This window comes from Nycticebus coucang, chromosome 3 (assembly GCF_027406575.1).
Source record: "Nycticebus coucang isolate mNycCou1 chromosome 3, mNycCou1.pri, whole genome shotgun sequence".
Lineage (NCBI taxonomy): Eukaryota > Metazoa > Chordata > Mammalia > Primates > Lorisidae > Nycticebus > Nycticebus coucang.
This window is the reverse complement of record NC_069782.1, coordinates 5,995,910-6,021,527: the sequence shown is the minus strand read 5'-3', so window position 1 is coordinate 6,021,527 and position 25,618 is coordinate 5,995,910. Positions and strand designations below refer to the sequence as shown.

At 50.4% G+C, this 25,618-nt stretch overlaps 1 protein-coding gene across 8 annotated transcripts in view; it reads right to left on the bottom strand.

Annotated features, from left to right (window-relative positions):
• The window catches only part of PACSIN2 (protein kinase C and casein kinase substrate in neurons 2), a 134,771-nt gene that overhangs the window by 16,770 nt on the left and 92,383 nt on the right, over positions 1 to 25,618 (bottom strand). For 5 of the 8 annotated variants that reach the window (XM_053586286.1, XM_053586291.1, XM_053586290.1 and 2 more), the window contains 2 exons: positions 16,428 to 16,567; positions 2,133 to 2,289 (listed from right to left, as the gene is read on the bottom strand). In XM_053586286.1, the coding sequence (XP_053442261.1) occupies positions 2,133 to 2,289; positions 16,428 to 16,487 (217 nt within the window). In that variant the 5' untranslated portion in view covers positions 16,488 to 16,567. Of the gene's footprint in view, positions 1 to 2,132; positions 2,290 to 15,654; positions 16,326 to 16,427; positions 16,591 to 25,618 lie in introns of those variants that run through there. The other 3 variants (XM_053586289.1, XM_053586293.1, XM_053586294.1) reach the window with 3 other exon arrangements.

Below are 25,618 nucleotides of genomic sequence, written 5' to 3'. Positions count from 1 at the left end.
CAAAACAAACAACTCAAATTTCTGCATCTTAGAAATCTCACTTTGCTTAAAGGGGCCAAAGAAGTGGGGATCCTCTAAAGTGAGCTGACCCGTCTCCCAGGGCTCGGCACCCCCCAGGCTCCCGTACAGGCTCTCCACTCACTGGCCCTAGGGCTTTTTCTCTCTGTGGGACTTTTGTCATTGGGCAAGCTCAAGAATGCTTGTGGAAGTGGAAGACAATCTCCTCAGCAGAAGGGAAGCCCTGACCAGGAAGAAGGAGATAGGGACCTGCTCCAGCCCAGATGGAAACACTCCATAGGAGATGGTGGGGGTTGAATCGCCTCACCCCTGACCCCTGTCCTCAGTCCGCAAAGCTCAGGAAGGAAAGGCTTAATCTGGCTGTCACTTCTGTTAAGGGGCTAGGGCGGGGTGCCATGAGACTCAAGAGGGAGAGGGAGCTATATCAGGGCTGAGAGTGAAAAAGAAGAAGACCTGGTTATCCTCAGGGGCTCACGGGAAGCAGGGCCTGTGTGGGCTAAGGACACAAGGTGTGAGGAAGGGTAGTGGGAACGGGGAGGGGAACACACACTTCTAGGGCTTGTGACAGCAGAAAGTGATCATGAAGTTTAGCCCCTCTGAACCCCTGAGCCTGCTCCCTTGTCCTGCCTCGCTGTCCACCCTCCACTAGTGAGGGTGGCTTGGAAACCTCTGCTCTGAATAGAGGTGAGCTGGCACTGATGGCTGGGTCCTGAAAGAAGGGGCTTGGGCAGTGGCAATGAAATAGTAGCAGCCACCATGGGCTGAGGGAGCTGGCCTATCCCTGGATCCACGATCTGGACTCCTGCCCTGTGCCAAGCACAGTGCTATGGCCCCCTGACACCACTGTGTCAGCAGTGAGAGAAGGACAGACAGCTAGGCTGGACATGGCTGACCCCTCCAGTGGCTTGGCTTATCTGGGGATAGCAGTCACGGTAGAAGAGCTACCTCAAAACACACCCTGAGAAACTCTTGCTAATCTGCTCTGTCCCGAGAGATCCTGTGATCAGTCAAGTTTCCCCCATGCTGCTTGCCGGGAAGCATGTTCTAACCATAGGCCCTCTCCACACAATAGAGTTCTATAGTAAAGTTGCAGAGTCTGCTGAGCTTTTTGGTAGGGAGGAAAATCTCTACCATACAACATCTGTAGTTATTTCCTTTAAAATTCAAAATCAGGCCAGGCGTAGTGGTTCGTGCCTGTAATCCTAGCATGTTACTCATAAATTTTCATTGTCTGGTATTAAGATTATGGCTCAGCTTTGCTTTTCTGTGTATTTGCTTTTATATCTTTGCTTATTCTTTTCCTTTTAACCATTCTAAATCACTTTGCTGGCCAGGCACAGTGGCTCATGCCTATAATCTTAGCACTCTGGGAGGCCAAGGCAGGTGGATCTCTTGAGCTCAGTAGTTTTGAGATCAGCCTGAACAAGAGTGAGACCCTGTCTCTACTAAAAATAGAAAAAATTAGCCAGGCATAATGATTGTAGTCCTTTAACCTAATGCCTGTAGTCCCAGCTACATGGGAGGCTAAGGCAAGTGGATCACTTGAGCCCAAGAATTTGGATTGTTGTGAGCTATGGTGACCCAAAGGCACTCTACCCAGGGCAACAGAGTAAGACTGCCTCAAAACAAAAACAACAAAAAAAGAAACTAAGATCTGAATAACAAGGCCTTTCACTCAAGCTCTGAATCAAAACTGGCAAGCTTAGGGGTGGCACCTATGGCTCACTGAGTAGCACGTCGGCCCCATATACCGGAAGTGGCGGGTTTAAACCCGGCCCCGGTCCCAGCCAAAAACTGCAAAAACAAACAAACAAACAAAAACCAAACTGGCAAGCTTAAGTGGGTCCCGTGGACAACAAGGGCAAGAACAGGAGACTCAGCTGCTTTTGCAGAGTAGTCTTATGTTTCCACGGACAGGAGACCATAGGTCTTGGAGCAGAAGCCTGCCAGTGATACTCCCCCATATGAGCCATGGCCCTTCACGGAACTGCAGGAAACATTCCTGCTGACCCAGGAGGGAACTGGCTCAGGGAAGGTAAGCACTTTGCCCAGCGCCTCTAGCTACTGAGTAGCTGCCTCTGGGCCCATGGTGCCCTGTGCCAGGGCCTTCCTACCCTTCTCCACAAGCTGCCGCCAGCGCCGGGCCCACTCAGTGAGCTGCTGCGCATATGCCTTCTCGATGCGTGCCCGCTCGTGCAGGCAGTTCATGAGGTCACCGCACAGGCGGTGGCCATCGTCGATCCGCTTCACGGTCCGCTTATAGTTCCCGACCTAGGAGACAGAACCAGCAGTGAGGCAGGGGCTTTGGGAAGCAGCTCCCCTGCCAGGCCTTTCCTGAGACTGTGGCAGTCTGTCCTTGCTGCTGCACAAGTGGCCCCTGTGCCAAGCAGGCCTAGACACTCACTTGGGGTCATGTCCATTCCGCCCCTGACCCCACAGTTTGAAAAGCTTCCCTATTCTTATTACTAACAGGATATACACACCAGTGACTAGGAAGCATCTCCGTATCCCCCGGACCAGGTAAATGAGTGAAGGGTGGGGAGGCAAGCCTGCTGGAATGTGGAGAGAGCGCTCTGCTCATTCCTTCCCAGACCCCTCCCCATCCCTGGTGTAGCTGGCAGTTCATCAAACCAGAGCTGAACTTGACCTTCAAGTCTGTACTTTAACAGCCCCTTATACGAAGGTAAAAGTGGGCATTTTCACAACCTCTTGGAAGTGACATCATACGCTCACTCCCCTTAAAGTATGGCCTTGCTGTCATTTTGTAGAATGAAAAAAAAAACCACCCAACAAAACACAACTTAGTATCGCTGAGCTGGTGGCAGCAGGAGCTAAGATAGCCACAGCCCAATTTAGCCTCCACAGTTGCCTTGAAAGCAAAATGTGGAACTGGCTTTCATCTCTCCACTAGCAGCAGTATCACACTGCTAATCTCCACCAAAACATGTATTTTGGCTCTTCAGAAACTTGCTTGTCTCTCGGATTTTCAAAACCTTTGGGAAAAGATTTAAGGAAAACAAAAAGATCTATTTCTTGGATTACACGCTGGCACCACTCATCAGCACACAACAGCTGATGTTCTTGTTTAAATGACAACTCTTGAAATCTGAATACAGGAAGAATATTTTGGTTAGCATGATTAGCTAGCTCTCAGTTGGTCCTGGAGGTGGCAGGGGAGCATGTGCTGGCCTTCTGACCACTGCTGGAAACAGGGGGCAGACCAGCTGAGCACAGGGACAATGAGAGAAGAGAATGGGCCAGGCAGCAGGCACCAAGATGCTCCAGCAACATCAGCCCTGCTGTCCTCTGGTAAATGAAACTGCTAGATGGGAGCTCATGACAGGGAATCACTATGAGTTTCCATCCCCATGAACCACCAGTGTCAGGGCAAGGCCCTGCAGCCATCCTAGCAACAGTGCTCTGGTGACTGTCATTGTAAATTGAAACAGAATTTATGTACAGGCAAAGTCACCCTTTACAAAGTTATACTTAGATGACTTTGGACAAACATATACTGATATTTACTACCGCCATACCAAGGCACGCAACATTTCCCTCTCCCCACAAAGCTCTGTGTCCCCCTGAAGTCCATCCCTTCCCACAGCCCCCTAGAACCACTGCCATGATTTGTCCCCTTTTCCAGGATGCCCAGGATGTAGCCTGATTTCCAAACCTATCAATTGATTCATTCACAAAATACTCATTTTTAAACTAGTTCTAAGCTACCATGTTCCTAATTCCCTCTCAGTTCAGGCTCACCCACAGAACAGCAGATACAAAAGGAAGAAGGGGTGTCAGCAAGGCCAACTTGGGGCACTGTGAGAAGTCCCCTAAGGATGGAACACAGAATGTGGGATGCTGGAGATGGGGTCAGGTGGTGAGAAACCACGAGGGCTGAAAGGTGCCATGCTCAGGGTTCAGGGGGTTGGGGGAGGGAAGGCACGAGAGTGGCCACCTGAAACCGGGGCAGCAGTGGGGACTGAGAGCAGCCGGCCAGAAAAAGGAGCTGCTCTGTCCTCTAGGTGGCAGATGGGGGCGACAGAGGTAATGCCATCCCCTGGTTTCCAGGCACCTCCCAGGCAGGTGACAGTCTTCACCGCATGTGGCATCCAGCTCCCAGGACTGTTCAAACAGGTCACACCAGTTCCTGGATCACCTGCAGGCATCTGGGTATCAACAGTCTGGAAATGCCTGTCATAAGGGCATGTGGGAGAATGTGGGCTTCTCTGACTTCACAGCCTACTTTTCTGGCCAACTCCTTCCTGTGGGACACAGTGGCTAAAGGCAATGAAAGCAGGAGATGGGAGGCAGGCCAGAGAGACTGCGGGGACCCCGGGTGGGGGAGGGGATGTGAGCTCCCAGTCCCGCCCCTGCCTGTTGTTAACAGGGGGCTAAACAGGTCAGAGGGGACTGCCTGGGCCACTGAGGGTCCCTTTGCATAGATTTTCCACTTCATTCTTCATGCCCTCCTCTTTGGTTGGTGACCATTAGGCCCAGCCTATCTCAAAGATAAATTACCCAATTATAGCCAAAGTCCCAGGGTGAAGCCCGTGGCCCAAGTGAGAATGGAACCAGGCAAGACCACACCAAAGATCATGCTGTCTCACGGGATGCTGCAGTGGCCCTGAGCCACCAAGGGAGCTCTGCCCCTTCCTGCTAGCACAGGCCTCAGCATATAAGGAATCCCAGTGGACTCTGGACACCCCCAGGAACCCCAGCGAGGTTCTGGCTGTCTCAAGTATTGACTTGATGCCAACAGAGCAAAGGAGTGGCCTTTGCCGTGCCCTCTCCTAGCCAGGCTGCAGGGCACCACTGCTTCTCCCTGCAGCCAGCCTACTTCCTGTGTGACAGACGTGGAAGGACACAGGACATCATTTTCTAATCCACTGCTCTTGCTGCACTGCTTTCCACAGGGGTCTACTACACACAGGCACTTAATAAAAATGTGAGAGGTGGACCACTCATGGGGGCTCATGTCTGTAATCACAGCACTCTGGGAGACTGAGGCAGGAAGAATGTTTGAAGCTAGGATTTGAGACCAGCCAGGCAACATGACCTTGTCTCTACAAAAACAAAAAAATTAGCTGGGTGTGGTCGCACACACCTATAGTCCCAGGAGTGTGAGGTCACAGTGAGTTTGAACTACGATCCCATCACTACACTCCAGCTGGGGTGACACAGTGAGACCCTGTCATTCCTTCATGTATTATTAAATTAGTTAAAAATGTGAGCGGTAAAACCATAAACTAGAAGAAAATGGAGAGGAATACTTTTGTGACTTAGTGGAGGGATCCTTAAACAAAATTTCAAAAATAAAAGCTATAAGGACACACTCACACATTTTTATTACACCAAAAGTTAGGATTTCTGTTTAGAAACTAACAACATGGACAGTTAGCCGACTGTGAATCCTATCTCCCAATCAGACACATCTAAAATCTGCATAATACCCTAGGAAATCTTACACAAAATGAAAAAGGGCTGGGCTGGAGGATGGGCAAAGGACAAGAACATGCAATTTCAGAGCACAGCAGAAGCACTGGAAGGTACAGCCTTGCAGAGACTCTCCCACTTGTTGGTACTTAGAAGGATGCGTCCCAGAACAGCAAGGTTCCCCCTACCCCGAGCACCACTAGAGAGCACGAAAGGCCAAGTGTGGGTGGAGGGAGGCAGACAGTGCCCTTCCTGCACGTAGAAAGCGAGTGGCAGGCTTCTGCACACACCCAGGTAACTCAGCTATCAAGTGTGCACGAGCCCTATGAAAACCAGCCATTTCACTCCAGACTTAGATCGCCACTGAAGTGCTCCCTCGGGTCCCAGGGCAGAGCAACGTGGAGGTAGGAAAGACGCGCAGGGCAAGGTGCACAAGCTGCACTCTGAACACAAACAGAGTAGCATGGCGTGTGAAGTAGGAATACCAAGTTCCCAAGAACAGATGCCAGCGAAAGTGGTAGCAGGGCCTAGACAGCAACTGCAGGAGAGAAAAGGAGAAGGGGCGGATATTGATGAGTGAGTCCCCACCCTACCTGCCAAGTCCTCAGCTGTCTGTTAGGGCACAGCTCCCTTTCCCCGTGGAGGGTACTCTTACTGGCCCTGCCGAAGCACCACAGTACCGGGGCCCCGTCTCCCGCAGCTTCTGCCCTCAAAGCCAGGGAAGACCAAGTCCCCCTAGAGAGCTCCTCCTGGTCGGCCGGGCTAGGGGCCACACGGGCCCTTCCAAACACTGCCCCCATGCCTCTCAGTCACAGTGTGTCTCGAAATCCACTCGAGCACATCAGCCTTGCTTCCCACAAGTGGACTGTAAGTCTGCTGACACCCAGCGCCACACAGCTGTTCAGCAGCAGCGGCATCACAATGGGGCTTGCTGTCACAATGTGCTGGCAGCTTTACGCATGTCACCTCACTCAACCCTATGACAATCCTAGCTGGGAGATACTACTAGTGGCCTTATTTTACAGAGAAGAAACTGAGGTTTAAAGAGATACAGTCACTCATGCTTACACAGCCAGAAAGAGCCAGAGCCTCCCTGGGGCTGAGAGGAGAGCAGCTGTAGAGCTGAGACTTCGCAGGCCCCATCCGGCGATGTGTATGCCTTCCACAGCAGAGCTCGCAGCTGCCAGTGCACGGCCCGCTCCTGTCTCTGTCCTACGCCAAGGAGGCTCATCCCAGGAGCCCCAGACTGGTAAACTAGTAGGAACATTTGTCATATCTGACCTTGATCTCACCCTCAGAACAATCATGCCCTTTAAAATGTGGCCCCAAGGGCCCAAGCACCACAACTTCTTCCTCTGCAGCCTGGAAAGGTCCAAGGGCAAGCTGGCTGTGCCAAGCTGACCAACAGAACCTCCTAGCGCTGTCTTTCCATGCAAGTCTGTGAAATCAAAGTCAAATGTTTTATTCAAATCTGATAAAGTACACCAAGCAGCTCTGACACATTCTCTCTCAGCTTGGAAGGCACAGATAAGAGATGACTCTTTTGGGGATTGCTTAATTACAGTCTTGCAGATGGCAACTACATGGGCAAAGTAAGCTTTAACATCTTGTTCAAATACAATGGAGTGCCCAGCCTTGTCTAAGGAAGCCTTCTTCCTTCTGCCTGCTTTTATGAGAGGACAGCACAGATCTGGCTCTGCCCTAGAGCGTGACCTTAGCTAAGTCCCTTTCTGAATGTTTCTGGCTCTTTAGCTGTCAGGCAGTCAGAACTAAGCTTGTGAGAGCCAAATGCACTGGAGTACGGGGGGTGCAGTTGGGAAGAAACCCTAACCAGCTGTGCTCTCAGCCTGCCATGGCTATCACTTAACTAGACCTGACTTTTTTTTGAGACAGATCTCTCTTTATCGCCCTTGGTAGAATGCTATGGCATCATTGCTTGCAGCAACCTCAAACACTTGGGCTGAAGTGATTCTCTTGCTTCAGCCTCCTGAGTAGCTGTGACTATAGCCCAGCTACTTTTTTGACCTCTTGCTGGCCATTCCTTCATCCTGTCCATTCAGAGAGGAAGGGGGAGAGGATTAGATAACCTCCACAAGCCCTTCACGATTCCAGGATTTCTAATTGAAAAAACATAATCAAAGAAAATGCTGGAGTTTCTTGGCATACTTCATAAGCCTTGCACAAAACATTTGACTTTGATTCCACAGACTTGCCGGGAAGGACCACCAGGAGTTTCCCTTCTGTTGGTCAGCTTGGCACCGTGGCCTTGCCCTGGAACCCCTCTCACCCCAGCATGCAGAGGGAAGAATTTTATAACTCTTCATTTCTGAGGGCCTGGCAGCATATTCTTGCTATTCGCAAATATTTAATGATGGGCCCTTCCCTCGTGGAACTTATGGTCAGAAAAATAACACAACTGTAGACAGTGACAAATTCTGAGAACACACTGGGTGGTCAGGGCTGCCCAGAGGAAGTGAAGCCCCCACGGCATGAGTGTGGTGCTCTGTGCCCCTCTGTGCAGCCTCCCACCGGGGCTCACACTCCTTCCATGCCTATCATGTACCAAGACGTGTTAACAGTGGGTTTCATGGACAATGACCATGCCTTTGCTTGTCTCCATCCCTTGTGTCAGGCAAGGAGAGAGTGCCCCGTATTATCTCGTCAGAGCCCAAATGGTGCTGGGAGCTGGGACCACAACGCCACCTGGAGAAGAGGGGACTGAGAAACTGCTCAGAGGCACAAGCGTGGAATAACTTGTGAGCCTTTATCCATCTGTGAACCCAGTGAGTCACTGAACAGAGACTCAGCTCGGCGTCCTCAGGTGGTAACTCCAGGAAGGCAGAGCAACAGCTCCTGGAGCCTCTGTCATGTTGATAAAGGAACAGCACGAGCACAAACTGGCAGCCTACACAGCTTGTGGCTAAGCCACCGTGTCCCAGGTAGGCTGAGAGGGTGCCAGGCATCCCTAGCTCGTATCCATGTGCTCTGTGGGGGCCGGGTGTGCCCCCATAGGGAGAGCCTCAGGCAACTTTCTTCCCACCTCTTCCAATCCCTATGTTGAGTCTTCCTTGCCAAATGGGTGACTGTCGATCTTAGAGCTGTGAAATCTATCATGTCTGCTTGAAAACACCAAATTGTAAGGGTTAGCTAGGCCGCCAAGTCTGTGCCTTGCTTTCAGATGCTAGACTACACCCACCGCATCCTCGTCCCTGCAGGGCTCCACTTCCCCTGGTCCCAATGTTCCTCCCAGCTTCCCCACCACCTAGGCTCCTAGTGCACCCTCACCCTCGAACAAAGGGCCCAGGAGCTGCTCAGCTTGATGCTCCCCTGAACCACCTGCCCTGGCCAGCACCTAATCGCACTGGAGCTCCCCACACAAAACAGGGGGATGCCATTCGCCCTGCAGAGCCCTGAAAGGGTGAAGTCACAGTCCTTGCCTGGGCCTGCTGCTGCTGCTGTTTTATCAACTGCCTCAGTTTCCAAACTATCCCGAGTGTGATCTGTGAGCTCCCAACTTGACTCCAACCCAGCTCTACACTCCGGTGCTATCCTGGGTCCTCATTCCTGTCCCAACTCCCAGTTTTCAGTTCTTGCCCCAACAGTGATGGCCCCATCCTCTGTTCCTGGGACTGATGTCCATCAAGGAGGAGGGTAAAAAAAAATGGGGCCCCTGCCCTGCGAAGGTGAAAGTTAAAAAGCTACCCCAAATGTCAATAACCTTAAGATGAACTGAGTTACCAATCTTTCACTGAATTGGTTAAAATGACAAAATAAAAACTGGATGAATTGGAAACCAACTCTAGAGACAGAAGACATAAATAATTTAGAGAGGAAAGATGTGCTGTTTGTTTGGCTATTTTTTAGCTAAACGCCTCTTCCGGGCCACGGCCAGGCTCACCTGCTTCGTGTACTCGGTACACATGTGTGAGCTGCACAGATGTCGGGGAAGGCCCAGAATGCCCAGAATGGTGTTGACATGCATGGCAACTGCACCCTGCATGCCATCGCCCGAGACCCGCAGGGAAGAGGCACACTCACTCACTTACTTTGGCCAGTGCCAGCCAGCCACAGGAGCTGGTCCACAGCTGCAGCTTATGCTCTCCCACACCCAGGGTGGCGGTGGAGGAACACAGGCGCGGCGGTCAGGGCACCTCCACCTGGGATGGCCCCATCACCTTCCTGGGTCTCTAAGTGAGTGCTTGCTGAAACCCTTAGGCACACTCTGAGGGCAGTAAAGGGAGGCAGGGACAGTGCAAGAGACATCAGAGATTGGGTCAGCCCCTAAGGTACAAAGCCAGATGACCTTGATCTCATGGGGAAAGGGCTAGCTGGGAGAAGCTGGAGTAGCAATTCCTCCAAGAAACTGAGTCCCTGCCCCTGGCCTCCCCACTTGGTACTTCCCCACTCCACCCCCTGCACTCACTCTGTCCACCTCTACACTGGCACCCCACACCCCCAGCACCACACTCTGCCACCTCAGCTCCAGCCCCACTATGCTCAGCGTAAACAGATGCTTGTTCAAAACGTCCCCACCAGCTAAGCCCCCACAGCCTAATTTGGGCACTACAGACACCTCCTGCTAAAACTGTAATTAGATTTGTTACTGAATAGACAGGGAACATGTGTCTCTGCACCGACAAAATGAAAGGTGACCTGTGGCCCGCCCACCTCTCCCATCTCCACCTGCAGTGTTCACCCATGGGGCTGTGGCTGTGGAGACAGTGTGGACAGAGTTGATACTGCAGAGACCACTCGGGCTCAGAGTCACTGGGGTCCTGGGCCTGCCACACAGGTGCCTGTAGGCAAGACACTGGGTGGGGCAAGCTCACTGCACTAGCACGCAGTGTGGCTGGTGCTAGGCAGCCCATCACAGAAGAGTGGCAGGCTGGCACCATTTACAAAGCCCAGCCTACATAGTGCACCTTGAATTCTGCGTTCTTATTCCTCACTAGAAGCCTAAGTTGATCCCCCAGCATCAGTGATGAGTACACAGGCTGACGGCAACGCTGCAAACAGTGTCATCAAGGACATGAGCTAAAACCAAAATGACAAATTCCATGGCCACCCAGCTGGGTCCCTAGTCTTCCTAGGTGGATGGGGAAAGCCTGCCAGCTCGCCCTGCACAGCAGCCGTCTGTTGGCCCAGCATCTACCTGCTGCAGCCAGGCTGATTCTGTACAACTGCCGGAGACCAGGAACCTCTAAGGGACACACAGGGCCCACCAGCAGGACAGCTCTGTGAGACCCTCAGTAAATTCTACTCACACCTTTCAAGTACGTAAGTCACATCTACCCCCACACCTTTCAAGAAGGTAAGTCCCTGACATGTGCCACACGTGGTGCCAGGAACTGACAACACAAGCTGAGCAGGGCTGCCCTGCTCCCGCCAAGCTGTGGGACGGCAGCCGAGGACAGACATGGCCGAGTGCCGAAAGCCTTCAAGGGGAAACTGCGGTCACTCGTGTGACTAAGACTGCTGCTGGACTATGAGCTCCATGAGGACAGGGGCTGTCTCCGTCAGGTTCACCTGTGGCCCAGCCCCAAGCCCAGGCCTGGCACGTGGTAGGTGCTCAATGTGTACGGCCTGAACGGCCAAGAAGAAGAAAGGGTAGCCGTGTGCAGACCCATAACCACTACTAAAAAAACCCCATTATGGGGCAGAGACTAGGCTGTCAAGACTGTCTTCTCCCCTAATCTTAGTGTCAAAGTCAACACCTAATGTTGACTTCTGCCTATTCACAAACATCCAACCATGGCTCTGACTCTTTATTCAGAACCAGAAAAACCACCCATTTTGTAAACCATAATTCTGAAAAGTCGTGAGGGTCAGGGTAGCCAAGCCTGGCCACTGCACATAAAAGTCCATCCAGGTCAGCATGTGTGGAGGGCAGCAGGGGAGGACATGGCACGGGCTCTGCCACTGAGCACGTGGTGGCATTTACATCCACTCTGCCCACTGCACCACCCTGTGGCCTCCTCACTGCTTATCACCAGGCTAGCTCTGGGAGCCCTAAGGCTGTGCTGAGTCCAGGCCATGCAAAAGCCAAATTAATCTTTGCAGAACCCATGAACACAGGGCAGTGGCAACGTAATACCTACAGAATTGGTCTAAAAGGATGGGAAAGGGCACGTACCATCCCACATGGTGGTTTATAGACAGAACGATGATGTATGTGCTTCTCACATGATGTGCTGTCTCTGCATTGCTCAAGTTTGGGGGGAACCAGTCTGGCTCAGAGCAAGGTAAAAACACCTGACAGGAAGCCTTTCCTGAAGGGTAGGGCAAATACTAAAAGTCTCAGGCCAGTTCTCTCTAGGGCTAACATTCCCGAACATTTCATAGAAAGATATATATCCTCCTCACCCACCCACCCCAATATTCTTCTCCTCAAAGGCTCTTTATGCCCATGACACAGTGTAGACAGGTCAGACACAGCCTGGGTTCACCCAGGGCATCTGAGATCTAAGTGTGCAGAAAGCCATGGCTGAGCAGAAATCCTGCCTAGGGGAACTTTTGACGAGGTAGACTTAGGGTGCAGCTCCTAAAATAAGCCAAGTCTGCCCCTTTACCCCAGGCCGGGCCCACAAGGAAGCCTCAGAGATGCAGGCAGTGGCTCTCAGCCCTGCTGGGGACAGACTGCCATTATGTTCCCAGAGCCTGCCAAGGGCAGAGGGAGGCACTGGTGACACTCAAAAAGCTGCATGGCCCACAGCAGGCTCTCTGTGCCTCTGTACCCAGAGCCAAAGAGAAGGCCGAGAGAAGCAGGGCTCATGAGCTCCCAGAGCAAGCCTGGAAGACACACCACAAGTAACCAAGCTGTCCCCCACCCCACAGGACACCTGGGGGGCAGGATGTGCCAGGTGCTGACTTGCTGAGGGAGCAACCTGCTTAGAGAAAAGCCCTGCCCTAGCCCTAACCATCCTAATCCCTCTGGACCTGCCATCTTGTTCTAAAACTGGCCCTTGGCTCCAAAGAGGTCAAGGTCTTTGGCACTGTGCAAATGTGCAAGACCACGCTCACTCTGCCCTGCAGGCTTTGCTCCAGCCTGGATGCTTCCCCTATCTCCATGCCCAGCTCAAGGCTCAGCCCTGCCCATGCACAGGTCTCCACTGCTGACTGCCTAGCAGACCATGTCACTGAGTGGCAGAGTGGAGGGTGGCCCCTGCTGCTGTCCTACTCCAGAAAGGCCACTGTCCTTTCTCCTCCCAGCTTTGTTACAAGCACCTTCGCTATGGGAATCAGATCTCCCTCCCTGCTTCCTCCCCTTTTTCCCTAAATCTCTTACTACAGTGTTGGGCAATTCAGGGAGAACTCCCTCCAAAAATGCTCTGAATACCTCTCTCCAGTGTGGACGTTCCTGTGGGTAACCCCTCCTCCCACAGATCTGAACTTGCTCCCTCATTCTCCAGCATCCAGTAGGTACCACTGCCCCTTGTCCCCCATGCCACCTTCTGAGAGCCCCAGCAAATCCTACAGTGCCTAGAGTCTGTCCCCACAAATGTCATAGCCAAATGCCCATGCCCACCCCCACTATGTACAGGCACACAGCCAGCATGCAGAAGATGGTTCTGGAAGGACCTACACCAGACAGTACCTTTACCAGAAAGGAATAAAATTAGACACTTTTCCACTTTGAGATCACAAGGGTTTCTTTGGGAAACGTCATCTTCCATGGGGCAGAGGAACCTGCCAGCTGCCAGGAGAGGCATGTAGCTGGCAGGGTGTACCTACATCCCTCAGGTACGAGCAGGGCCAGCTCACTGAGCCAATGCTCCTCCATTCAGCAAACACCCATCACAGAGGAGGAGGAGGAGGGAGGGAAGGAGGGGGAAGAAGGCGAGGAAAGGGGAAGGGGAGGAGAAGGGAGGGGGAAGGGAGGATGGAGGGGGAAGAAAAGGGAGGGGAGGAGGAGGAAGGGGAGGACCATGGCACTGCGGAGTTGACGGAGTTGATGTAAGCTGAAGGGCAACCTCAGGGGCGGCAGTGCAAGCTGAGCAGTGCCTGCCTGAGCATTCTTTGGGCAAAAGGAGACGTTCTTATCTACTGACATTACCGCAGCTGAGAATTTAACAGGGAGCATTAGAGCTTAAATCTATGACTGAACTTGTTAGAGCTATTTGATTTAATATACGCTCACAACATACAATGGCAATGTTCATCTAAATTTTTTTTTAACGAGCAGCTGCAGACAGCTGTACTAGCACTATATTTAGCCATTAAAATTCCTAGCACTTTCTGCCACCAAGTAGGTAATTAAAACAGCACTGGCAAAGGACTGCGCAACAAGACTGTAGACTGTGAGCTGATGACCTCCTCCCACGACAGGAGGACAGTGTCCCAGCCAGCCCGGTCCTGACGCCCTGCACCACTTGCACACGTCATTCCATTAACCCTCAAGACAGCACTGGGATGTGGGTGCCATTATGACCTCCATGTCACAGATGGGGAAATTGAGGCAAATAAAAATTAGTAAATTTCCCAAAGCCATATATGGACAGTAAGTGGTGAGGCCAGCAGTGAAACCCAGGCCCCCTGGCTCCAGAGCAACGTCTTCCTCTGTCCTGGTCGTTTCCCTTGGCCTGTCACTCACTTCCCAGTGCCCTCATCCTGCCGGCATCACCAATGAGCTCAGGGCAGGCACTGATTAATACCACCCAGCAACATCACTGCAGTTACAAAACAGACTCCCCACACCTCTAAGGGTCTCCACCTGTAGTTTCAGGTCAGGGTTAAGCACGAGGACTGCACTTCTCGAGGCTGGCATCACAAGAGTGCACAGGAAGGCAAGCACTGCCACCCCCTCCACAGATCCTTCAGGCCACAGACTTTCTGAGGGCCAGCAAGTGGGGCCCGGCTTCCTGTGAACCTGTACCTGGAGGTGGAGGCAGATGGGCAGTCCTGAATTCCAGCACTGTCCCAGGGCACCTCCAACCGCGTCCTGTAACTGCTAATGCTGATACAGCTTCCTCTAGTTTCACCCCCACCGTCCGCACACACCATGAGAGGCACCGGGCAGCAGCCCCCAGCCCCCGCAGAGTGGCCAGCAACACATCTAACTGTCCCTGCTGCTACTGCTCTTGTTGCCTTAAGTGGAATGTTTCCTGGGCTGATGGGCTCTCTAGCTCCTGGAATCTGAGCTGGACACACCCCAGGAGAGCTCCACCAGCCGAGGGGCGGCAGCGCAGACTGCCTGCATGCCCTGTGCTTTTCCATTTACTTCTGCTACTCCAAAAACCAGGTCCTTGAGGGCAGGGACTCAGTCCCATTCCTTGATGTCCCCACACAGGGCCTAGCACATAGCAGGTGCTTAATAAATACATACTTTTAATGACATGATGTATTCAGCTAAAAGTCAGCGATGACCTTTTTGCCCAATACAGAGGAAAGAAAAGTGTTGATAGAATTTTGAGCTCCTTGTCCATACTTCTTTTTCAAACCTTGGGCACTTGTGATCATTTGTCTGTATCAGATGATAATATTGAATAGAGTTTGATTTCAGCCAAAATTAAACACCTACTTACTTTAGGTTTCTATTAAACCTAATAATACTACTTCATGCTAGCCCCTGCAAACACCAGGGCCCCCTTCTCCTCTTGTCCCACCACTGGGTCTCCTGTGTCAGGAAAGTCCCCACAAGGTGCTGATATCTATGTTCTGATCTCTTCCTGGCAGTCTCCCCTGGAAGCTGAGAGACTCAGACCAGCCGAGCACACACCAAGGTCATACAGCAAGTAATGGCACAGCTGGGCTCAGAGCCCAGATCTCTTTAACTGCAAAGCCTCTCCCCCAAAAGCCCCCAGCTGCCAGGAAAGCTCCAGGGCTTTTGCCGTGGGGACAAAATATGAACAAAAATTGACTTTCCTGGCGGCGCCTGTGGCTCAGTGAGTAGGGCGCCGGCCCCATATGCCGAGGGTGGCAGGTTCAAACCCAGCCCCGGCCAAACTGCAACAAAAAAATAGCCGGGCGTTGTGGCGGGCACCTGTAGTCCCAGCTGCTCGGGAGGCTGAGGCAAGAGAATCGCGTAAGCCCAAGAGTTACAGGTTGCTGTGAGCCGTGTGACGCCACGGCACTCTACCCGAGGGCGGTACAGTGAGACTCTGTCTCTAAAAAAAAAAAAAAAAAAAAAATTGACTTTCCTTTAACTAGCAGGCAGGAAAAGTGGGGGTCAGGAAGAATGACTTCCAAAAAAACTCATAAAATGACCTAATCAGGAAGGGAGCTCCTCACGGGCAGGCAGACGCTCTCACAAGCTTGAAGGCAATTTGTTCGGCCCTCTGGCCACTTGCCTGTGTTGTCCAGCACAATCTCACATCATAGCCATGTGTGTTTCTGTATAAAACTTGAAAAAAAAAATGCCTCAAAGGTTAAGTCCAATAATTAGCAAATGTCATTCCCAGTCACACCACGGCTAAACACAAAAGGAAGATCTGAGAATGGACAGATCCCAAGACCTTTCATAAATACCCCTACCTCTTTAAGTGTCAAATTTTTCTATTTTCCAGCAGGGTAAATAGCTGGAAAATAACCACCAGGGTAAATGGTTTCCCTGGACAGGCTAAAGACAAGCATCCATGTCTTTTCTGACTGCAAATCCCTAGCTGGTTTTCAAGAATGTTTGTTTCGGGTGGCTCAGTGGGTAGGGCGTCAGCCCTATATACTGAGGGTAGTAGGTTCAAACCCGGCCCCGGCCAAATTGCCACAAAAAATAGCCAGGCATTGTGGCAGGTGCCTGTAGTCCCAGCTACTCGGGAGGCTGAGGCAAGAGAATTGTCTAAGCCCAGGATTTGGAGGTTGCTGTGAGCTGTGACACCATGGCACTCTACCAAGGGCGATAAAGTGAGACTCTGTCTATAAAAAAAAAAAAAAAAAAAAGAATGTTTGTTTCACTCTCCCATCCCCACCAAAAGAATCAAAAGGCGTGCCAGACACCATCAGCCTGATCATTGCATTCAGTAAGAGACAAGCATGAACATTACCTCCCAGAAGCTATCACTGGACACTTCTACTCCAACGGAATCATCATAAGTGACAGACATTTCTTCAAAGGGTGAAAGGACAGCAGAGAATGCTCAGATTCAGAGAGTCAACTCCGGATGCTCAGAATCTGTAGACAAACCTATAAAAGAAAAGCACACACCACTGCGGTTTTTAAATTCCTGAGGTGAAAAAGCAAATCATCTCTATTTTGCAATTTCCCATTTCCATCACGGCCTTCAGTCTAAAACATGTCCTTTAAGTGAAAGAAAGTCCATAAACTCTAACCCACTCTGGGCACTGGCTTGTGTGCGTGTGTATGTGTACATACCACGTTAACAAGTAAACCTTAACGTTGTACTGAAAAGTTTAAAGAACTTTCTGAAGAACAGTTTGCATTCTCAAATCAACAGATAGAAGATCTTATAAATGATTTCCCCACCCTCTGGAGCAAGGGGCAGAGAGTATGTACGGAGAGCATGCAAAAACAGGCAGAGTCCAGCGTCTCCAGGCTCACCGGCCCAGTTGTCCCTATCCATCAGCAGGGCTACAGCCTGGAATAAAATGTGAGTGGAAGTAATACCATCTTCAACCCCCAACCCCTGTCTCCAGTTTTCAACATGTTTCCCTGTTGGGCACTGTTCCCCCTACCCTTATCTTGACCGATTCATCTCAGCCATTGAAGCCCCCAATTCAGATCAGCTTACTCTGACACAGCCGATGTGTGGCTCAGCTGGAGAGAGTAAAAACAAGCTACATTGATCAGGTCAGAGTATGTCATGATTTGTGATTCTGGGCAAAAGTAAAAGAGCAATTATTTCCCCTGCAGAAGGGAAGAAGCTGAAGGACCCCCACTACGTTTATAAGCATAAATCACTCTGCTGGAGTGACCTGCCCACAGCCCTTGGACTTCTTGGTGAAAAGGTGACTGCACCTTTCTCTGCCTCACCCTGTATTCAGATCCCTCAGCCAGGAGTTCAGCCGAGTTCCCTAACTACCATAGTCAGAGGTCTAAAGCCTCAGCTTAGCAACAGAAAGGGGCAGGAAGCAGACTTTGTTCTAGCTACTGTTCCAGACGTTGTCACATTAACCTTCACAACTCTGCAAGGCAGGTTAGAATCAGAGTAAGGAATACAGGCTCCAGAGTCAGGCTGCCTAGGTTTCAATCCTAGATCCATTACTTACTAACTGGGCAACAGTGGGCAAGTTACCTACCCTCTCTGTGCCACAGCTGCCTTATCTGTAAATGGAACCTATATCAAGAGTTGTGGGGAGAGTCAAATACATACAGAGGCCTCAAACACTATGTGATCCATATACTGAGTGCTAAGGACAGAGCAAATAATAATATATTTAGTAGTGTTGCCATTATTATTACCTAATAATTATCGTAACTTTTTTCTGTATCTTATAGTAGAGAAAACTGACGCTCAGGGAGGTACTATAATTTACCCATGACCATCCAAGTAATGAATGGTAGAGACGAGCATTTCACACCAACTCTGGCTATTTGCTAAGGTACTATTCTCTCCATTATGCCAAGATGTTTTCCAAAAATTACCTCAAATTTAAATAAATCTGATGTCCTACAACCTAAAGTCTAACGGCTAATTAAAAGGGTGTAATCTTGTGGACTGCAGAGCTTCCAAAGGTAAACACACCACCATGCAGCAATAGATACAAAGTACAGAGCAGATCAAGGTACTTCAAAGCCAAGTCCTCCGGAGACATCCCACGGTGCAGAGACAGGTGCACAGTGATGAACACGCGCTCTCCTAACAGCAGACTCTATGGACAGAACCCCAGCAAGGGCCCGGACACTGGCTCGAAATCTGTTCTTTAGTCACCTGAACTGCTAGGATATCACAGAGACTGGACAAGCTACCTAGCCTGGGCCTAGGTGCCACCTCTCACAGCGTGTCCTTTCTGTGGAATCCTAAGCCAGCAGCCAGCCCCCAACCTAGAACAGCGGATAAAGTGCCATTTCCTGGCCCGCTTCATACATTCTTCCTGGGTCTTGAGCCAGCCCCAAATGGTGTTGGATGCTTTTGAAATCTATTTACCAATGCCACAAAATAGAAAACATGTATTTAATAATTGGGTGTTTCTCATCTGGAAGGTAAAGCTCCTAGGAAGACAATGTGATATCGAGCGGAAATGAGCCTTGGCTCCACCCCTGGGATTCAGTCATCTGTCCTCTCTGAGAGCCACTGTCCTTGTCTGTGATGCAGGATGTCACCGGCCCTCATTACTTCAAGGAGTATTAAGAGGTTTGGGCATGAAAACTGATGTGAAAGAAAACTTTGGGAAAGTACAAGGTGACCAGTGAGTCATCACTGCTCCTTCCGAGGACAGGGCCTGGGTCTGGCCTTCCTTTTGGACATTCCAGACTGCCCAGCACCCCGTAGTGACGGATTACCTCATCCCAAAGAAACTGAGCTCAGTTTTTGAAGACGAAGCTGAATGTGCTCCGTGAATTCTGAACCAGAGCAGCACCCAAGGGAGCACATTCCTGTCGGACACTCTACCTGCACCTGGTTCCGATCCAGATTCTCTGTCATGGCTACACTGTGTGTTCCTGAAACAGGAACATGCCACCTGAATTCCAAACATTGATTTGGTGTCACCTTTGGGCACATACACCTCCCGCTCCTTCCTCCTAGAGGCCCCGTGAGTTAACAAGGCTGATCCTGTAACAATGCAGGTAACAAGGCCAAGGCGGGGCAGCAGGCTGGAGGACATGCCACAAGAAAGCGAACAGGCAGGAGCCAGGAGAAAACAAAGAAGCCACCCTAAAATGCCACATCAATAAGACCTCTGGGGAAAAGAGATACTTGAGGGAACAAAAGAGAAATCCTAATAAGCTGATAAGAATTTTCCAAGACAGTCAAGGGTTACAATACCCATAAAACATGAATAGGCTGCTAAGAAAAAGGAGCAACCAGGAAACCAGAAAATAAGAGTTTTTGATTTTTAGAAACTTTTTCAAAATAAGCATTTTAATAATGATCTGCTTAATATTAACAGAATGATTTAAATTATTCTAGAATAGAAAATTTAAAGATGAAGTTAGTGACCTGATGATAATGACAGGAAGACAACGACAGAAGCACAAAGCCAGTTCAGGGATGGGGAGGCCCTGCTGGAGGACTGCAGGCTGGCAGGGCAGGGGCACGGCTGGGGGCTCCTTCCCTCTTAGCTCTGGGGCCTCCACAGTGCTGCATTTCACAGGTGCTCCATAAAGGCCTGAGACATGAGAGCTGCCTGGATGAGCAGGGACTTCTGGCCTACCCGCCCTCCTACCTCTTCAGGAGGAGTGCAGAACTGCCGGCCACTCAGCGAACCACCAGTCATTGGTGGGTCAGCAGGTAGTCCTTTGGGCTGGCTCCCCTGGGAGACCTTAAAATTCCAGTGACATGGCTCAGCACCTGTTGGTTAGGACGCCAGCCACATATACTGGGGCTGGCGGGTTTGAACCCAGCCCGGGGCCTGCCAAACAACAACAACAACAACAAAAATTGCCAGGCATTGTGGCAGGTGCCTATAGTTTCAAGTTGCTGTGAGCTGTGATGCGACAGCACTCTACCAAGGATGACATAATGAGACTGTCTCAAAAAAAAAAAAAAAGAAAAAGAAAGAAAAGAAAAGAAAAAGAAAAATTCTAGTGACATGAGGGACAGGGACAGTGGCTCCTGCCTGGGATCTTGCTGGCATCAAACCAGCATAAGCAGCAACCTTTGACTTGCAAGCCAGAAAATCCTATGTAAAGATGTTCCAATCATCACTCCTTTCTCTCCACCCTCTTGAAAACATTTGTGATCTCCTGGCCTGGCACCCAGCAAGCCGTTGATGGACATTTGTTGAATACACACTTGGTTCTGAGAAGCACTGCTTAGGCATCTGGGAAACCAGGAATGACTAGGGTACTGTAAACAGTTTCAGATCTTGGATTCCAGTGACTTGTGCCACTGACGTATGCAGATGGCCCTGAGTTAGAGCCATTCCTTAACTGGTGTACACAGTCTCAGAGTCTAACAGGTTGCCAAGCTGCCCTTGGCCCATGCTGGGAGCTGTTGTAACCTCCTTCCTCCCATTTGGGCCTGATAACAGATATCAGGTAAACAAAAGATATATATTACAATAAGTACATCTAACCTTGTCCTCAATTTGTTCCAAAAAGAAACCACAGAACACTTCATGTTGTTAGGCCAAAAAACTACTGCTGTAAAGCACAGACATTCTGAGTGCGAGGACTGGGTTGCTCATCTCTCCTGAAAGCTGGCCTTGGACAAAGCCCTCCTCTTTGCTCCGCTAACCACAGAAGGTATCACAGAAGGACCCGTCCTCGCTGATGGTGACCCCTCACCCCCAGCACATGTGGCTCGCCTGGTTCTGGCCACTCCATGTGACTGGCAATGAGCAGAGCCCGTATGGCATGTTTCCTCCTCAGTGTCCAGGGAGGGAGTCTTCAGGAATTGGGAAATGTCTACGATTTCTTCTGAGCCACTGTTTTGGCCCAGGGTGAGGGGAGGATTATTAAGTTAGGGACATATTTACCCCCTCTTTCTACGAACACGTACCATGTGCCAGCCTCTTCTCAGTACCTGCTTCTTTCATAAACACAAACTGGTATTTATGAGTACCCAGCATGGGCCAGGCATCTCCTAACCTGGGGATGGAGCAGTGAATGAGACAGACATGGTGGCTGCCCTCCTGGGCTTGCTGTCCTAGGTGAGCAGAATAACACACTGCAAAATACAAACAGCTGCAGAGTGTGAGAAGCACACACAAGGTGCCTGCAGGGCTGGGAGGAGGGCAGGGTGACTTTAGAGATGAATGATCTGGTGCCATCAATAAGCTTCACGGTAAGATTTTTGTACCCGTGCCGCTGGCTTCATAACTGTCCACAGAGATGCAGCTGTGTCTGGCATGCCCTTTCCATGCATGAAATACATGTTAACAGGAGAGAACACCCATCCTTTGATGCAATTATTATTTTTTCTTTTTTGAGACACAGTCTCATTCTGTTGCCCTGGGTAGAGTACCTGGCATCACAGCAACCTCAAACTCTTGGGTTCAAGTGTTCCTCTTCCCTCAGCCTCCCGAGTAGCTGGGACTATAGGCGCCTGCCACAACGCCCGGCTAGTTTTTCTAATTTTTAGTAAAGACAGGGTCTCATTCTTGCTCAGGCTGGTTTTGAACTCCTGAGCTCAAGCAATCCACCTGCCTCAGCCTCCCAGAGTGCTAGAATTACAGGCATGAGCTACTGCGCCTGGCCTGACTCAATTATTTCTTTTAAAAATTTATCCTATAGATAAACTCACCCAGGAGAACCAAGTATATGTGCTCACTGTGGCATTATTTTTAATAGCAACAAATAAAAACAAAAAAGCCCACTGAGAACTAAGTCAATATCCATCAAGAATAAGAACCAAACGCCAGGACACCTGTGGAGCAGCGCACCAGGGAGCCAACAGGGAGGGGCGAGGCAGAGCTGGGAGCGCAGAGCTGAAGAGACGCTGCCCAGCAGAGTGACATGGAGTGACACGGCGTGGTGCAGCCCAGCAGGCACAGTCTGGAATCCATGACAGCTGAATAGCACACAAAAAGTCCTGGTAGGGCCCCAGAGACTCTGCTCTGGGGGTACCAGGAGGGTAGAGGGGACTTCACATCTCACCTCAGAACTTCCTAAACTATTAGAGAGCTTTGCTATCAGCCTGTGATGGTTTGGAATACAAGATTAGTTAATAAGGAACCCCACGTTGTTTGTATGTGGCCACCCGGCAGCAGGGGCATGGCTTTGAGGGGGCCACGCATGCCTCCTGGCCTGGCCCTGCCTTCCCAAAACGGTGGAGGTGATCAGACCCACCACTCCCTACCCCAATCTCTGCTACCATCATCTGTGCCCTAGTGGAGTTCCCAGCCTCCCCTCATCCCACTTCAGTCTGTTCTTACCATAGTGACCCTCTCAAAATGCAAGTCAGACCATCAGTGCTCTCAAGCCTCCAAAGCAGAGGAAAGCCCCAGGTCCTTCCAGCCTGCACTCTGCCCAACTCCGTATCCCTAGACCCCACCCTTGCCACTGCCACCCTCCCCATGCTGAGCCCCAGCTCTGCGGGTCCTGGCCCTGCTCACTCACCTGCTGCCTAGGATGGTCCCCCTCGTGTTTCACAGGCTGCACCAGCCCCCGGTGAGGTCCCCGCTGCCCACTTCCCAGCCCTGCCTGTGCCTCCCTGCTTTCCTGTTCTCTTCCAAGTACTCACTGCCTTGTAAGAGACACATCAATTGTTTTTAATCCATCCGCCCTGCTGGAATGTGAGCTCCAGGAGGGCAGGAACTCTTATCATTTCTCATTTCTGTTCACTGCTATTGCCCCTGTGTCCAGAGTCCAACACATAACAGTCAACCCATAAAAATTTGCTGTACAGATTCAGGATAAGAAAAGATGAATTGAAGAGTCTGAGTAATTCTGATTGATGTAGACTGAAGACCCACAGATGGGAAATAATGGGAGCATTTACGTGAAGATGCATTAGCACTAGTGGTCAGAATTCTTTCACAGACACTACTGTACACATTAACCTGCACCACAAATGGGTTTAGCAACCATGGTGTGGGACACAGGGCTCAACCCCCGCTGTCTACCACCCTCTTGACACCTGACAACCCAGCTGGGGCCCACAGGCTCCAGGTCCTCTCTGCTGCCAGCTTTGGCTTGGCTCAGGCTGTTCTTCTGTGTCCAGAAAGGACAGAGTCTCCCACTTCTATCTAGACCTCAAGCTGACCCCTACAAGCTATGTATGGGCTCTCAGGGAGTCAGGCCGGGTTAATACACCACCTTGCATCATCAGCAAAGCAAGAATACTTTTTTAAATAGCTCAACTATCTGGCACAACTTATTTTGTTTCCAATGATTTCATCTGGAAAAGTGAACATTCCTCAAAGGAAGAGATAGAGATCAGCAAATAAAGTGACTCGCATCTCTCTGGAACACCATGTAGTGCATTTAATTCAACAATGGAAAACAGTATGTACACTGCAAGATTTGGGGTTTTAAAGGCTGTTCCCCAACGGAAGGACATGGAGGCTTGCACTCAGGAGGCCCTCGGCCCTCGGGGCGTGCCCACAGGCCCAGACAGTGAGACATATGGGCTCTCAAGGGGCTTCCGAAGAGTGAGAGATAGCCAGCACCAGGCAGGCAGATAGCGTGGTTTCTGTGGAAACCATCATCTAAGTGGATTTCCAGCCACCTAGTGGCACAGAACTACCCACTGCAAACTGAAGAAAAGGCAGTGAGAGGAAGGGGTAGGAACTCCACTAGGACACAGGACCATTTCACTGGAAACAAGCATGGCTCTTATCACTGTTAAGAACAGAGAAAAAGAGCTGGCGTGGGGAGGTGGGGACCAAATCTTATTTTGTGTCAACAAGGAAGGGCAGTCCTCTTCTTCCCACAAAAGAGAAAAACACCATCTCGGACCTAGGTGCTGTGACACATATATAGTCCCAGCTATCCGGAAGCTGAGGCAGAGGATCCCTTGAGTCCAAGAGTTCAAGGCCAGCCTGGGCAACATAATGAGATCCCACCCCCACCCCAATCCCTCAAAAAAAAAATTTTTTTTTTCTTAGAGAAGGTTAAGGAAAAACAAATTTTTCTAAACAGACTAAGCCAGTGGGCTCTTCTGCACTGTCAAACCTGGTTGGGCACGTTAGCTGTCCCACAGCTCCTCAATCTCAACTGCTCTCTCATCCTGCCCCGCACTGCTGAGCCAGTAACGGTTTTAAGTGGAAATGTCTATTCCTTGGCTAGCATGGAGCTGTCAGGGCCACAAGGCTGCTCATGCCTGGCTCTGTCCCTCCAGCCTCCACTCTCATGACCTGCTCATCCCATGTACCTATCGGCTGACTTCACTGTCCTCACGGCAAATAAGCCATCCTGTGATCTTTCTCTCCCTGTTGTCTGGGTGTCTCCCATGGCTGTAGAATGTCACATGTGGTCCCACACCCCCCTGTGCCAGGCCCTCACAGTGAGACGCCGAGGTTTCAGGTCATCCCCTGTGAGAGCCCGGGGTTGGGGACATCATGGCAGCTTCCACTTCTGTCCCACTGTTTCCCTGGTGCTCTGTGGCTCATGCACTCCAAAGAGATATGACAGACCTCTCGCACATGGTTTAAAGAGCAAGATGCCTGAAATCTGCATTTAAGGGACAGAATACAAACCCGTAATAAGAAAGGATGGGAACACACCTTGACAGGCATAGGGGGAAATGACTCACAGACACACCTTGGCAAAAACTTGTGCTGCCTTTAGGAGTCCTTAAAGTAACTCACTGTCTGCTTCACCCAACGAATCTCAGAACATTGTAGGAGTGAAATCTCACCTGCTATATCACACATGAATTAGAAATGGACAGAAAAGGGAAAAGGAGGCGTTCACATGAAGACAAGACCTGAGTTACTGACAAGTAAGTCTCACCAGAGCTGCTCATTTCACACTTGGGAAGTATAGAAATCAGATTGGGTTTGTTTTGTTTCTAAGAAACTTCAAGTAAATAAATAGCATTTATAAAATTAAAATATGAAGCTCCTTTAACTATAAGCTGTCAGAGTGTTTTAACTACAGAAATCCCGGCAGACCGATGCCTGGAGGCTCTGTGGGGCAGTGCTGAGTCTGAACACAACGGAGGGCACCCAGGAGGCACGGGTGGCAGTGGCAACAGGGGACAATCATTCTGTCTAAGGGCATCACTGGGTATACCCTGCCTGGGATGCCAATTCTTTAAGAAAAATATACAGAGACATACATATTACAACTCCCCCCCCCCCAAAACCAAGCAAGCCAAACCAATAAAGCTACAACTGAACAGGATTTAATTGATGATGATTTAGAAGTCATCTCTTACTAATACAAATGGCTCTCAGGGCCAAAATTTAGAAGCCTCATCCCAATTTTGCCATTAAATGGCAATGGGGTCTTGAGCAAATCCCATATCTTCTCAGCATCCTACTACTTTCATTTGAGGAGAGTGGGATTAAACAAATTCAGATTTCTCTGAGTTTAAAATGTTTTAAAAGGGGGTGGCGCCTGTGGCTCAAACACTAGAGATGGCAGGTTCAAACCCCGCCTCAGCCAAAAAGTTGAAAAAAATAAAATAAAATGTTTTAAAAGAACCTCCTACTAGCAAGAGATTAT